The sequence below is a fragment of the Anomaloglossus baeobatrachus genome, chromosome 5, assembly GCF_048569485.1.
Source record: "Anomaloglossus baeobatrachus isolate aAnoBae1 chromosome 5, aAnoBae1.hap1, whole genome shotgun sequence".
Classification (NCBI taxonomy): domain Eukaryota; kingdom Metazoa; phylum Chordata; class Amphibia; order Anura; family Aromobatidae; genus Anomaloglossus; species Anomaloglossus baeobatrachus.
In genome coordinates, this window is record NC_134357.1 from 535,141,390 (window position 1) to 535,158,383 (window position 16,994).

Sequence of the window (16,994 nt, forward strand, 5' to 3'; positions counted from 1 at the left end):
GTGACACATCGCGGCTGGATGTCAGCAGCACAGGACCTGTGGATTATGCCGGAGCTGTGGATTACGCCGGAGCTTTGGTGCGGGAGGGGTTAATAAAAGGGTTAACGAGGCTTGTTGGTTTTATTTAAAATAAAGGATTTTTCGGTGTCTGTGTTTTTTTCACTTTACTTACGGGTTGATCATGTCAGCTGTCACATAGACGCTGCCATGATCAAGCCTGGGGTTAATGGCGGTGATCCACCACCATTAACCCCTTATTACCCTGACCGCCACTGCTACACGGCGGCAGGAAGAGCCGAGGACACTCCCGGTGCTGCCGCATAATGCATTCGACAGTCCCGGGGCAGCTGCGGCTGATATTCTCGGCTGCGGGAGGGGGAGTGAGGCGGGGGACATTAACCCTGCCCCTCTCCCTCCCCAGCCTGAGAATACCGGGCTGCCGCTGTGTGCTTACCTCGGCTGGATGGTAAATATGCAGCGGAGCCCACGTTCTTTGTTTTCTATATTTCCGTTTGCTTTCTATGTGTGTTCTATGTGTCTGTGTCTGTGTTTTATGTCTCTGATGTGTGTGTGTCTGTGATGTCTGTGTGTGTTTACTCTCTGCTCCGCTTCCTCTTCCTGTAATGACATCACTTCCCTGCAAAACCGCAGCAAGTGATGTACATTACCGGAGGTAAACCACGAAATACCGCAGGGAATAACGCAGGAAAACGCAGTGAACCGCACAGAATTTGCTTCCTGCGTTATTCCCTGCGGGATTTCATGATTAACATTGGAGTCAATGGAGTGAAATCCCGCAGCGATGTGCGGAAAAGAAGTGACATGCACTTGTTTTTGCTGCGGGATTCCCGCAGCAAAACATGCAGCTGTCAAATTCCGCATAGTGCGCACAGGATTTTTTTTCTCCATAGGATTTGCTGGTGGTTCACTGCAGAGATGTTATGAACATTTTCTGCAGCGAAACATGCAGCAAATCCGCGAAAAATCCGCGGCAAAATCCGGTAAGTGCGCACAGGGCCTAAAGAGGAGATTCCTACGTATGACTACCCAGGTGAGTAGTAACCGCTAAATGCAGAGAAGTTACAGATTCATCTCAGTCACCAGCTGTGGGTGCTTTATCTGTGATTTAGTCCGACCATATCACAAGTATCTTTATCATTAGTGGGTCTGAGTCCAACTCCATCTTCTGTGATAGCAGCTTCTGTCTATGGAAATGTACACTGAAAGCCTTGTGGGAGGGGGCAGCTCCCAGAGCTCTGCTACATGCTAAAAATAATATCTCACTAATTAAGTGATACATCATTAGATTCAGAATCTCTGTACCTACGTTATGCTGCTCTTAGATGAGGTAGCAAAAAAATGCTGACAGATTCCCTTTTAATATAGCTGATCTTATGCATAAAGTCCGGGGACCATGTAACCTGTGAATGATCATAGATTGAAACATTATCTCACTTGAGGAAGAGAAGAGAACAATATCAGAATTTATAATTATTTCTCATTGTTTAAGGTAAATCCAAGATCTGATTCCAAAGAATTTATTCATTTCTGAAAATCGATTGATCGAATATTTTTATAGGGAACTTATTCTCCCTTTACAGATATCACTTCATAATAAATAATCCATGAAAGGGAAATGTCCCTCAAACCAAAAAGCCAGGGTGAAGACTGAATAGAACGTTTTTATAACAAATACCAAAACAAATCTACTAGTATAAGTCTCTAGTTTAATAATGTGACAGTTATTATTCCATTCTATTTCCAAAGTTCGGCACCAGGTAACAAATTAAGAAGATTAGTATTATCCCACAGTGGGTTCATTGGGGCTGGGCAGCTCACCCACATGATCTTTTCAAATGTCTCCCAAAATGTAGTTATATTATAAATAATTCTAAATTAAAAGGGTGGTTCACCCATATTTTTTATTGTCTAGATCGATATTATATTGAGAAACAATGTTTCTCTCAAATACCTTGTGTTGGCAATAGTGCCTGTGAGAGGCGATATTGCAGATCGCTGTTCCCCACTCTGGTGACATCACATCAAGTACCGCACACGTCACATCCATGCAGCCGGCTGCATTCTTCCAGACTCTCTGAGCTGTGAGCGGTGTTTCACTGGATCCAGTGACAGCGGGTAACCTCAGTGACAGCTCAGCTGATCACGCTACTCACCTCAGTTGCTGCATGGAGCTGACAGGAGCTGCGGTGTCTGCTGCAGCTCCGGTCACCTCCATGCAGCAGAGCTGGAAGCGACGCTGGACCATCCTGGATTACGCCGGACATGGAGGGCTTTTTGGGGCTTATTAAATTGGTGATGAGGGAATTTGTTAATGTTTTTTATTTCTAATAAATTATTTTTTCAGGTGTGTGTGTGTTTATTTACTGTAATTTACAGATAAATCATGGAAGGTATCTCGGGGAGACGCCTGACATGATTAATCTAGGATTTAGTGGCAGCTATGGGCTGCCATTAACTCCTTATTACCCCGATTTGCCAACGCACCAGGGTAAATCGGGAAGAGCCGGGTACAGTCCCAGAACTGTCGCATCTAATGTATGCGGCAATTCTGGGCGGCTGCTGACTGATATTGTTAGGCTGGGGGGCTCCCCATAACGTGGAGCTCCCCATCCTGAGAATACCAGCCTTCAGCCGTATGGCTTTATCTGGCTGCTATTAAAATTGGGGGGGACCGCACGCCGTTTTTTTTTAATTATTTAATTATTTATTTCATTGCACAGTATAGACCCGCCCACCAGCTGCTGTGATTGGGTGCAGTGAGACACCTGTCACTCAGCGTGTGGGCGTGTCTCACTGCAACCAATCATAGGCGCCTGTGGGCGGGGAAAGCAGGGAATACGAGATTGTTTAATGAGCGGCCGGCTTTTTCAAAATAGTAAAAGCCGCCGCAGCAGTGTGAACGCCGTGCAGCGCCGCGCCGGAGATCGGGGATCGGTGAGTATGAGAGAGGGCTGCTAACTTCAGTCACTTGGGGGATTAGCGGTCACCGGTGAGCCCTTCACGGGTGACCGCTAATCAGGACGCGGCACAGACAGAGCCGCAGCATGACAATGAAGTCAGGTGAAGTTCACCCAAGTTCATTCTGACAGTGCGGCTCTGTCTGTGTCTGCTGTCATCTGCCATTCAGCTCTGCTACATGGCTGTTATGTGTCTGCTGTCTGCGGGCATGTAGCAGAGCTGAATGGCAGATGACATAGTAAAAACTACCATTACACACACTAGTAAAATCATTAATTTATTCAGAAAAAGCATCGCACTTGCGTTTCACTCGGACCTAACGTGAACTAAAATCAGCCGAGTTTTTTTCAGCCCAGTCGGACCGATTTTACTATCATAGATGTGTTTCCAGCCTCAGAAGACGGCTGATGCTCCCTCTCGCACCCACTCAGCTCTCCCGCTATTTGACCCTGGGATCTGATGGTTGTCATGGCAGCTGGAGATCAAATAATGATCTCCTGGTCTGCCAGTTATGATGGCCTGTTAGGCCCTGCCAAGAGCAGGATCTAAAACAGGGGTCTCAAACTCGGCTGGGTATATAGGCCACACATAGTAAAGAACATTTATTTGGGGGGCCGCATTCTTTGCAGGACAAAGTTAGATTTTTAGTAATAACATAATTTTTTTATATTCACATTAGGATCACTTTTTTACATTTTTCACTCTTTTTTATTTATTTATTTTTTTTTAAATAGCATTCATTGTATGGGTTATGGTACGGTTCTATAGCTTTAATTATTACGGATGTGGCGATAACATGCGCTTTTTTTGTTTATTTTAGTTGATATATAAAAAAGCATTTTTAATGGTAAAAAAATCCATGCTTTATTTAGAATTTTTTTTTACATTTTCTCCCCTTTTTGTAAGTAATATTGTTTTACAATTAGCGCCATATAGTAATTTAGGCCAAAATCTTGTGGTAATTTTCCCATGGGGTCTTCATCCTGTAGTAATCACCATCCTCCATAAAAAATACCCATAGTAGTAAGCCATGTCCTCAAATGATTCTGGTGGATGAAATGATCTGAACCACCAGAATTTAAATCCTAAAGGGGGCTTTACACGCTACGATATTGTTAATGTTTTATCGTCGGGGTCACGTTGTTTGTGACGCACATCCGGCGTCATTAACGATATCGTAGCGTGTAACAGTTTTGTGCGATCTAAAACGATCGCAAAAGCGGCACAAATCGTTTGCTGTGGAGAGCTCGTCCTAAAACCAAAAATTGTTTATTTCTAATTAGCGATGTTGTTCCTCGTTCCTGCGGCAGCACACATCGCTGTGTGTGACACCGCAGGAGCGAGGAACATGTCCTTACCTGCCTCCACCGGCTATGCGGAAGGAAGGAGGTGGGCTCGGGTCCGGCGCTGCTGCTGCTGCTCGATGGCTCGAGCGGTGGGTCGGATCCGGGGACTCGAGCGGCGCTCCTTGCCCGTGAGTGAAAGGGGGTAGTGCGGTTTGGGGGATTTGGTCCGTGATGCCACCCACGGTTTGTGGTGAGGTTGGAGCACCACCGCTGCTGTTGACGGGGATCCCGGGAGCGATGGCAGGGAGCAGCTGGGATGTTTCTCTCCCCTCCGTAGGGTAGGGGGGTTGGTGGTCCCGGGGCCCGGGGAGGCGACGGGGAGGCAGGGTCGGGCAAGGTGCAGGGTCACTTGGACTGCGCAGCGCGGTGCCGGATGGCACGGTAGTACTCACTCAGCCACAAATGGATGCAAAGTCTCTGGTAAAACAAACGGCTGGATGGACGGGTTCCGCAGCCGGCTGCTGTGGTTTCTCCCGGACGGTTGGTGGTGGTTGCCTTTCCCTGCACCTTTTGTGTATCTTCGGTCCCGATGGCTTCCCACCGGTAACCCGCTCCCCAGCGTGTATATGGGCCGGAGGAGCCCTTTTGCCCGCAGGCTCTGGCCCTGGGAACTCTAGCTGTGGCGGTAGCTGTATTTCCCTTGTTCTGGTTGGACGGTTGCCTTCAATCGGGTCTTGGCTGTTTGGAAACCCCTGGGGTTCCGGTCACTAACGGATTTGACCTGTTTAACGGCGACTCCAAGCCTGGTCGGGGTCCGCAGGCCCTGCCGGTTTGTGCTGACTTCACTTCGCTCCCCGGTTCGGTACCGGCGGGCCACCACCCGTCCATGGTCCTACGGTTCCGCGTTGATCTGCCTCTCCTGCAGACGGCCACCACCGTCTGCCAACCTTGCTCTCGGTGCCCGGGCCACGTACCCGGACACAGTTAGTTTGCTCCTCTACTACTACTTCCCTAACTGCACTCGAGCTCTGCCCGAGCTGAACTCTCAACTCCACTGCACTCAACTCAACTGACTTCCTTCTCCCGCCTCCAGGACTGTGAACTCCTCAGTGGGTGGGGCCAACTGCCTGGCTCCACCCCACCTGGTGTGGACATCAGCCCCTGGAGGGGGCAACAAGGATTTGTGTCTGACTGATGTGCCTATATCGGGGTGGGGGTGTTGTGTTGTAGCCCCTGTGACGACCTGGCTAGTCCAGGGCGCCACATTCCCCCTTGGTTAAATGCAGACCGTCCGCGGGCTGCCCGTCCATCACCGGTTTTATTTTTTTCAAAACTGCAAAAGGTAAAAACATATGAAAACATTCAATAAAAGCATATTTATGAACTTCCCTTAGCGGGAGGCATGGCACTTTAACGTTACAAAAACATTTTTTATTAATAACGGTCGTCTTCCGCTCTCCCACCCAAACAACCTGGCCCTGATGCTGCCCCTAAGAAGTGGGCAGCACCCCTTGACCCCAGTCCAGATCCAGGCTGCCCGAGCGGGAACGGGTACGGTGTCTCGTACCCTACGGTCACTTCAGGGGACCCCACGTCCATGGGGGACCCCTGACCCCCGGAGGATCGCCACCGGTTGCGGTGGTGGCGGGCCTGGGCCATCACTTTCCTCCAGGCCCATCCTCCAAATCAGCCTCTCCGGAGGCGGCAACGGAAATATGCCCAAAATATTTACATTTCCACTAGTTTGTGGGTGCCCTGCTAGTTCTCAGGCATGTTCATAAGCAGTTTTTTATGCAACGGTACAAAGGGTCCCCACGGGGACTACTTGCTGGCAACAGCCGGATCAATCACAGTCGACAATCAGGTAAAACTTCGGTTTGATTACTTTTCATTTAACAGGTTAACGGTACTGGTGGTCCCAACGGGGATAACGGTGCAACGGAGGGACCGCTGCCTTCACTTTAGATCCACAACGCAGGCCGGATGAGGGGGCTGGGCCGGTTCTTGGGCCTTCTGGCCTCCTCTCAACTTGGCATCCAGGGCAAACCAGCCCCTCTCTCCACAGTGCCGCGTGTACGTGACTAAGTCGCCTGGGAGCAGGTTGCGGCCCGGGTGGCCCTCTGGCAGATGAGCATTAACGTCCCGGCGGGCCACAAACACCTCGGCCTCCAGGTCCGGCTCAAAAATAAATCCATATCCCCGACGGATATCAAACCTTCTTACTTGCCCCTTGTGGATCGGGCCCCGTACCCGGAAGGTGGCTCTGTGGAGGCTCTCCTTTTCCTGTATGGTGCGGGCTATCAGCTCAGCCTTCCGCTTCTCCCTCTCCGCAATCTCTCGGCCCAGCCGGGTCGGTTCCCTGTCCCAGTAAGGGGCTGCTGCTTGCCCCTGCGCGCGGGTCGGGCCCCGCGGGATTTCCACTACACTGCCCACTACTGGCGCCCTCGGTGGAAGATCCCGCGGTGACATGGCCTGGGGCGCTGCCTTGCAGCAACAACCCGGCGCAGCCTCAGCCGAGGCATGGGGGATGGGTACAGGGGTCCTCTCCCGCTTGACCTCCGCCTCCTCCTGCACGGGACGGATCACCGGAGCCAGAACGGGACTAGGCACGGTCACTTCTGGGGCCACTGGTACGTCTTCGCCGACAGGTGACGCCTTCGGGAGCTTCCAGGGAAGCGGCTCGGGGCGGCTGCGGGCTTCAGCTGCAGGCTGGTCCGCTTGGGCGGACAGGCTGGGTTCCGCTACCGGTAGTAGGGGTAGCGGGCCTAGTGGCGGGGCGGCAGCAGCCAACTCGGGTAGCGGGGGAGGCAGCAGGGCGAGCGTGCGCAGACCGGTCCCCTCAGCCGCGACGACTGATCCTGTAGGAACACAGGGGCGTGGGTCGCTTACCCGCTCTTCCAAATCTTCCTCCACCTCGCGTCTCCGTATGGCCGGCACCACGTCCGCCATGTCGGCCTCCCACTCCTCCAGGAGGAGCTGCATTCGGACCTGCAGGCGGCTGCTCAGCTGAACGGTCCGGATCTCCACCCACGCCGCGGTGCCAGGCGCGCGCGGGGACTGCGGCTGCGGTGTTATCGGACGGACGGTGCATACTGGCAGCGGTATCTTCCAGGAACCAAATATGGCCGCAGAGTCCTGGCGTCCCTGCTTTTATAGCCGCGGTTTACATGCGGCCGGACGCCATCCGTCCCCCTTGGTCTTTTCTCAGCACCTTCTCTTCAGGGGCGGGGCTTCGGCTTTCGCGCCTCCACTGCTCGAGAAGACGCTCGAGCGGGAAAATCTTCGTGGCGAAGATGGCGGATTTAGAAATTTTTCGGCCGGACACCGCCGGCGCGACACAAGGCGCACCTCTACCAGCCGGTAGAACGGTAAGATCCTGTTCGTAACGCCAAGTTGTCGCGGGCGGGGAGGGCGCTGCGCTCACCACACTCGGGTCCGGCGCTGCTGCTGCTGCTCGGTGGCTCGAGCGGTGGGCCGGATCCGGGTACTCGAGTGGCGCTCCTCGCCCGTGAGTGAAAGGGGGTAGTGCGGTTTGGGGGATTTGGTCCGTGACGCCACAAACGGTTTGTGGTGAGGTTGGAGCACCACCGCTGCTGTTGACAGGGATCCCGGGAGCGATGGCAGGGAGCAGCTGGGATGTTTCTCTCCCCTCCGTGGGTAGGGGGGTTGGTGGTCCCGGGGCCCGGGGAGGTGACGGGGAGGCAGGGTCGGGCAAGGTGCAGGGTCGCTTGGACTGCGCAGTGCGGTGCCGGACGGCACGGTAGTACTCACTCAGCCACAAATGGATGCAAAGTCTCTGGTAAAACAAACGGCTGGATGGACGGGTCCCGCAGCCGGCTGCTGTGGTTTCTCCCGGACGGTTGGTGGTGGTTGCCTTTCCCTGCACCTTTTGTGTATCTTCGGTCCCGATGGCTTCCCACCGGTAACCCGCTCCCCAGCGTGTATATGGGCCGGAGGAGCCCTTTTGCCCGCAGGCTCTGGCCCTGGGAACTCTAGCTGTGGCGGTAGCTGTATTTCCCTTGTTCTGGTTGGACGGTTGCCTTCAATCGGGTCTTGGCTGTTTGGAAACCCCTGGGGTTCCGGTCACTAACGGATTTGACCTGTTTAACGGTGACTCCAAGCCTGGTCGGGGTCCGCAGGCCCTGCCGGTTTGTGCTGACTTCACTTCGCTCCCCGGTTCGGTACCGGCGGGCCACCGCCCATCCCCGGTCCTACGGTTCCGCGTTGATCTGCCTCTCCTGCAAACGGCCACCACCGTCTGCCAACCTTGCTCTCGGTGCCCGGGCCACGTACCCGGACACAGTCAGTTTGCTCCTCTACTACTACTTCCCTAACTGCACTCGAGCTCTGCCCGAGCTGAACTCTCAACTCCACTGCACTCAACTCAACTGACTTCCTTCTCCCGCCTCCAGGACTCTGAACTCCTCAGTGGGTGGGGCCAACCGCCTGGCTCCACCCCACCTGGTGTGGACATCAGCCCCTGGAGGGGGGCAACAAGGATTTGTGTCTGACTGATGTGCCTATCTCGGGGTGGGGGTGTTGTGTTGTAGTCCCTGTGACGACCTGGCTAGTCCAGGGCGCCACACTGGTCATCATCTTGTAGTAATGTGCCCATCCTTGTCCTCATCTTGTAGTAAGGTACCCATCCCGGTCCCCATCCTGTAGTAATGTGTCCATCCTTGCCCCCATCCTTGTACTAATTTTGTAGTAATGAGCCCATCCTGCTCCCCTTCTTGTAGTAATGTACACATTCTTGTTCCTTGTAATAATATGCCAATCCTGGTCCCTATCCTGTAGTAATGTGCCCATCTTGGTCTCCATCCTGTAGTATTGTGCCTCTTCTGGTCCCCATCTTTTAGTAATGTGCCCATCCTTTTCCCCATCCTGTAGTAATGTGCCCATCCTTGTCCCCATCTTAGGCTACAAACGCACACTGCTTTTTTATCGCATTTTTGGTGCAGTTTTGTTGTCAGAACTTTCTGACATTTGACTTCAAAGCAAAATATATGAGAAGTCAGATTTGCTGTGCGCACGTTGCAGTTTGTGATCCCTTTTTTTGACAAAAGTTTGTGACAAAAAATAAGCAGCATGTTCAGTCTTTCCTGCCTTTTTGTTAATATTTGTCACCCATTGAAATCAATGAGGGGATGAAAATCGCATGACAAAACACAAGGTTACAAATTGTTTGCGTTTTGCATACATTTTACCCACAGTTTTGTTAACAAAAACACAGCTCACCAACTTGGTTCCAGAATGACAAAATCAATGCTGGAGTGATTTTGGCACGTTGGTGTTGGTGTTTCTCTCTCTCCAAGTACTACATACTCACCAATCACTGGCGCGCGCAGCTGTCACACTACTCCCGCGACCTCTCATTCTTCTTCTCGACCCGCTCATTAGCCTCATCAGATATTTACTGCACCCGCTCATTAGGCTCATACATATTCAGTCCTCCCCCGTCTTTGATTGGTTGCAGACACACGCACCCCCATGTTGAGTGACAGCTGTCTGACTGCAACCAGCTACAGCCGCCAGGATGACATGACGTGTCTACATCGTACAGTACAATAAATAATTTTAAAAAATGGCGTGCGGTCCCCCCAATTGTGATACCCAGCCAAGGTAAAGCCTTACAGCTGAGGGGTGGTATTTTCACGTTGGGGAGACCCACGATATTGGGAGCCCCCCAGCCTAAAAATATCAGCCAGTAGCTACCCGAAATTGCCGCATCCATTAAATGCGACAGCTCCGAGACTTTACCGGCTCTTCCTGATTACCCTGATGCAGTGGCAATCGGGGTAATAAGGAGTTAATGGCAGCCCATAGCTGCCACTAAGTCCTAGCTTAGTGATGGCAGTCGTCAATGAGACACCCCACATCTATTCTGTAAGTGAAAGTAAATAACCACAAACAGCCAAAAAATCCTTTATTTGAAGTAAAAGAAAAAGCCCCCTCTTTCACCACTTTTTTTAACCCTTCAAACACCCCTTCATGTCCGAAGTAATGCACTTCTGGGGCAGCTGTGGGCTGCTATTGTCAGGCCAGAAAGGGACAAATAACGATGGCTCTTCCTACCCTAATAATATCAGCCCCCAGTTGTCTGCTGCACCTTGGATGGTATTAGAAAAATTGGGGATCCCACGTCATATATATATATATATTTTTTATATATATATATATATATATATATATATATATATATATATATATATATATATATATTTTTTTTATATATATATATATATATATATATATTTTTTATATATATATATATATATATATATATATATATATACACACAGTATATATACTGTATATTATATATAGAATTTGTTTTTTTAAATCAAATAATTAAAAATAAAGCATGGGATCCTCTCTATTTTTCATAACCAGCCAAGGTACAGCGGACAGCTGAGGGTTGCAGCCTGCAGCTGCTGCTGTTCCTGCGCTGGATATGAAAGAAGGGGGGAACCCACATCATTTTTTTTTCCCCTAAAAAAACGGCTGGCCAAGCTGGCTATCGCTCTATCTTTTCTTTCTTATAATCTATTCTATATGTTCTTTCTATCTATCCATCTTTTCTAGCTATCTATCCATTACTTTATCATATTTTGTTTCTCCTTTAAAAAAACGCAATATCAAAATGGTACCTACATTACAAGCATTTCGAGGCTCTCTCTGACAAGGTGCAGTTTTGGTTGCAGTTTCTGTGCAGAAAAAACTGCAGCATGCGCATATAGCCTTATAGTAATGTCCCATCCTATTGTAATTTCCCCTTATATGCTGTTCTTCATATACACATGAAAAAAAAAGATTCTTCTTACCTGTCCTCCATTCCATCGGTGTACTCTTCAGGATGCTCTCTACTGTGATTGGGCCGCACGCTGTAGGCTGTACTCCTATGAATCACCGGAAAAGACAGGGCAGGCAAAGGGAGCAAGTCCAGCCTCTTCTGCACTGAGGAAAGATGAGACGCACACTGGCCAAGATGTATGTGGAGTGCGTGTCTTAAACCAACCTGTGTGGTTGCGCTGAGGAACCGAGCGACATGTGCTGGGTAGGATGACTGCAGGGGGTATCTATACTCCAGCTTGTGAGCTGCGCATTATCGCAGCACTGCACAAGTGTGAATGGAAGGAAGGGCCTGTGCTCATCCCGCTAGAAACCGAGGATCATACCGATGTGGGCGGCGTTTGTTGCTACCGCTGTGAAAGATAAGCAGGGTTGTGCTGCTCAGGAGCCCCTATGCCGAGGTTGAGACGGGGAGGGTAGGGAGGCCAGGAACAGAGGCTTACCTTGATTCCACAGGACTGAAGGTACCTGGGCTGTTCCTGTGGTGCGCTTCCTTAATTGTCCTCTTCTGTCCCCTGGCCGCACTTCGCTGTGGTGGGCAAGCGGGCTGGTGAGTTCTGGCTAGGAACTTTATGTCTCCCTGTCTTAACCCTAAACGCCGACACGCTAGGGTTTTATGATCCTGCCTTCCAGACCTGAGAGACAACAATGTGACTTTTTCATCCTGTGCTCTCCGTCTCTAGGTGGGATGACAGAGTGACCCATACACTCTGTTGCCCTCAGAAGACGCTTGTTTTCTGAAATACAAAAGGAGAGATTAATGCAAAGAAATGGCGATTGTGGAAAAACCGGGGCTATTGGAAAAAATTCTCTATAATGAGGCAGCAGGAGTCACTTTGGCCTCTTTCTGGCCTATGATCCAGCGATATCCGGCTTTTTAAAGGGAACCTGTCACCAGGATTTTCCCTTGTGAGCTGCGGCCACAACCTGTGAGCTCTTATATACAGCATTCTAGAGCTTTCAGTGCAGTATAAGGTGGCTAACTTGACTTTATTTTTTTTCTGGACAGGTTATCAAAAAATTACAGATAATATTTTTAAGGGGTAATTGGAAAATAACGATAAGTCATGATGTTTATAAGTGATACATCTCTACAGACCCTAATTCTGATATGAACACATCAGCTCCATTCACTTTAAACTGTAAAATTATAATTACAGTAATAATCATCTGTTAGGACAGGGCAAAATAGTGCTTTATTTTTATGGAATGTCCTAGTATTTCTGGAGGGTTGGCAACACAGGTGCGGTGGTCGGTAAGCTTTGGAATGCTATTAACTTGATCATATCGAGGCGTGTCACGAATGAAAATGAGGCATGTCAGGTGATCACGGAGTCATCCGATGATTGATACGGCCAAGACACATCAGCGCACATACGCATGAATCGGCGTGCATTCAGTATAACACAATGAGCACCGGAAACTATATACCATAGGTATATTTGAAATGCTTCATTACAGAAAAAGGTAAAACTTATGGATAGCAGCATTGGACCCATGAAAGAGAATCTGCCAGCAAGTTTTTGCTACCTCATCTAAGTGCAGCATGATGAAGGCAAAGAGATGCTTAATCTAACAATGTATCACTTAGATTACTGGCTGCAGCCGTTCTGACACAGTGCAAGATATATTATTTTTCACATGCATAAGAGCCCTGGGAGCTGCCCCAGCCCACACCGGGCTTTCAGTGTACATTTCCATAGACAGAAGCTACCAATCACAGAAGGGGGCGGAGTCAGACTACATACAGCTCAAGTGCTGCTGACACCCAATAATGATGACGTTCAGATGCCTAAGCTAACATTGCAGGTAAACAAAAGCAGACTTTGGGATAAGAGATGGCTGGCTGTAAACTGCTGGTTAATTTATAGCATGCTAGCTTCAGATTACATAGCAAAAATGTCCTGACTAAGTCCTTTTGAAGTGGTTACAGATATGCAATTGACATCAGAATATTTAACAGAAAGTGCAAATGACAATAAATACATATCTAATATCACTGTGCGATTATAAAAAAAAATACATATGCATCATATAAAGGTGATGATATAATACATTACATAGTATAGAAAACAAAATATATAATATATTTTTAGTGTATGTGTATGAAGTATATTTTGTGTTGTGCAAAATAAAGAATGTGATAAAAAAAAAACATCAAAATTGATATTTAAAATTCTTCTAGTGTGTGTCAGGTAAAATATATTTTTGTACCGTGTTAGCCAGTAGAGATAAAAAAAGTTTGTTTAAAACAACTGAAAGGCCCAGTAGTTAATACCTTTTAATGTATAACTGAAAAGATGGTAATAATAGCAAGCTTTCGAGACTACTCAGGTCTCTTCTTCAGGCGTGGTATAACACAAAATCTGAAGATTCAGATTTTGTGTTATACCATGCCTGATTAAGAGACCTGAGTAGTCTCGAAAGCTTGCTATTATTACCATCTTTTCAGTTAGCCATTAAAAGGTATCAACTACTGAGGACTCTCAGTTCTTTTAAAGAAACTTTTTTTACAAGTGTGTGTGTGTGTTATATATATATATATATATATATATATATATATATATATATATATATATATATATATATATATATATTGCTGCGATGCGAGGTAGCGTAGGAAAACACACAATTCAAATAAAGTCCAGCAGCTTATTAAACAAGAGATAAATCGCACTCCGGGTACATAACAAACAAAAATCTCTTTCTTCAAAAAGGGACCCACGGCTTACTGGCCATCACACTCTCACGGTTTTTCAGTCCGATAATTCAGCTGTTCGCCCACACAGGTTTGGAACCACTTTCCTCAGTGGTATCCAGAGAGGCCTCAATACCTCCGTGCAGTGGAGCAGCCTCTCCACGCAGGCTGCTTTTCACACACACTCTGCCTCCTGGCAGTCTCTCAGTCTGGCTCCTGCCAGTTTCTCTCGGTCTGGCTCCTGCCAACCTCTCAACACAGGCTGACGTTCCATCCTGAGGCTCCTGCCTCTTGGAGATTAGCAACCTCTCTCCTCTCAGAGCCTGCTTCTCCTACAGTGCTGTTCCACACACTGCCTTCTCAGACTCCACACCGTCTGCTGTGTGCCAAACAGACTCCATTAAAAAACCATGTAGCCTGTCAGATACATGTGAAACACACCCGTGGGCGGGGTATGTACGTGGCCAGACCAAATGACCTATAATACAAACAAGTGGCACTACAATTACCACAGCGAACTTTCAGGCTTCCACCACTTCTGTGGTTCATACTGGCCATTAGCAACGTAGCAGGTCGCCATCTCACTATATATATATATATATATATATATTTCTGTATATAATAAGAAACTAATACATACTCACTCCTTTGGTATACTACAAATTAGATGTGATGAAGAAGTACAAATGATAAAAAAAGGAAAAGAGAAGAACTGAAATAAAAAGTATAATACATAATTACAGCTTTCTGTATACGGTAATACTTTTTTATGTACATGAATATATAGGGTGGGCCATAAGTATGGATATACCCTGATAAAATGGAAGTGGTTGCTGATATCACCTTACCGTTTGTGGCATATTAGGACATTGGAGGGGCAAAACATTTGAGGCCGGGTGATGCCCATGGCAGCCATCTGCAAAGCCGCTGTTTTGAATTTAACTTTACTTTTTATTATCAGGGTGTATCCATACTTATGGCCCACCCTGTATACACATGCATATACACATATGTGGGCTAAATGGGAAAAAAGGTAAAAAAAATAAATATGAAAAAAGCTCTTGAACTGTTTTTGTCTTGGTAAATAATTACATATTGCTCCATAACTTGCAATTTCTATGGATATTTTTCAAAAATGTTAGGAAAATATAATTTTAAAGGATATTTTATTAAAAAAAATAATCTTTATTCTTGACAGATAACTGTACATGGAGATTAGATGGAACAATGACAGCTTCAATTTTTAAACCAGATGACCTTAATATCATACAAGACACAACTGAACTGAATGCCATTATTCCAGATATCCCATTATCCCTTCACAGCAAAGAACTATCATTTGATAGTGTTAAACAAGTCCTATCTTTGGATTTATCCCAGACTGTTAAGAATAATAAAACTCACAAAAGATACATGAAAAATCAAACTACTCTTATAGCAAAGAAGTCATTTTCAAGTGTAGAATATGAAAAAAGTTTTCCCCCAAAAATGTCTTTTGTTGCAGATCAAAAAATTCACACAGAGGAGAAAAAAATGTCTTCAAAGTGTGGTGAAAATAATCAGAAATCAGGACTTTTTGGACATGAGATAATTTATACTGGAGATAAGCCATATTCATGTTCAGATTGTGGGAAACATTTTGTAAAAAAACCAAAACTTGTTCTACATCAAAGAATTCACACAGGAGAAAAACTATATTCATGTTCAGAATGTGGGAAATCTATTGTAGATAAATCACATTATATTAGACATCAGAGAAGTCACACAGGGTAAACACCATATTTATGTTCCGTTTGTGGGAAATATTTGGTAGATAAATTCAATCTCCTTATACATCACAAAAGTCACACAGGGGAAAAGCCATATTCATGTTCAGAATGTGGGAAATGTTTTGCTTGCAAAACATATCTCGTTAAGCACCAGAAAATACATACAGGGGAGAAGCCTTTTTCATGTTCAGAATGTGGAAATGTTTTGCAAGTAAAACAAATCTTAGGCACCAAAAAATGCATACCGGTGAAAAGCCTTTTTCCTGCTCAGAGTGTGAGAAATGTTTTACACAGAAGTCAGATCTTGTAGTTCATCAAAGAATTCACACAGGGGAGAAGCCATATTTATGTTTAGAATGTGGGAAATGTTTTTCATATAAAAAACGTCTTGTTGAACATTGGAAAATTCACACAGGAGAGAAGCCATTTTCATATTCAGAATGTGGGAAATGTTTTGCAAAGAAATCACAGCTTATTTCACATCTAAGAACTCATACAGGGCAGAAACCTTTTTCATGTGCAGAATGTGGAAAATGTTTTACACGGAAGTCAGATCTTGTAACCCATCGGAGAAGTCACACAGGAGAGATGCCATTTTTTTGTTCTGAATGCGGAAAATGTTTTTCAAATAAATCATGTTTTATTAGACACCAGAAAGCTCACTCAGAGGAGAAGCCATTTTCGTGTTCAGACTGTGGGAAATGTTTTTCAAATCAATCATATTTTATTAGTCACCAGAAAGCTCACTCAGTGGAGAAAGAGAAGCTATTTTCATGTTCAGATTGTAGGAAATGTTTTCCAAGAAAAACACAGCTTATTTCACATCAAAGAACTCACACTCGGGAGAAGCCTTTTTCATGTTCAGAATGTGGGAGAGGTTTTGCAGAGAAAAAATATCTTGTTAAACACCAGAAATTACATACGGGGGAGAAGCCTTTTTCAAGTTCAAAATGGAAAATGTTTTACCCAGAAATGCCACCTTTTTGAACATCACAAATCTAACATGGGTAGAAGCCATATACAAGATAAGTGTTTTACTTGAACTTCATATTTTGCTAGGACAGCAATAAAATGTCACATGGAGAGAACCATATATTTGAACAAACTGTACAAGAAACACATAATAAACAGAGCTGAAGTACAAATAAAAGAAAGATAAAGCAATTTAGAATATATATTATGATTAATAATATTTGCAGTTCGACATCTGTTATGTAAAAAGCAATATTGTATGTGCATTGAATATTTCGTATTTTTTTTTTATATGCACTATATACCCAACAATTCCTCCTCCCTCTATTTCCTATACCCAATCTTAGTGATCTGCCATTTATTGCAGAATCTTTCAATCCATTCAATTCCATGTGTGAACAAATCTCTTTTACTTATCTAAGTTGCAATAATAAACAG

General features: G+C 46.4%; 1 protein-coding gene across 1 annotated transcript in view; it reads left to right on the plus strand.

Moving 5' to 3' along the window:
• LOC142312925 (uncharacterized) overlaps nucleotides 1-16,994 on the plus strand; it is a 135,873-nt gene that overhangs the window by 4,771 nt on the left and 114,108 nt on the right. The window contains 2 exon segments of the mRNA XM_075351913.1: nucleotides 15,014-15,790; nucleotides 15,793-16,569. Of these exon segments, the coding sequence (XP_075208028.1) occupies nucleotides 15,014-15,790; nucleotides 15,793-16,569 (1,554 nt within the window).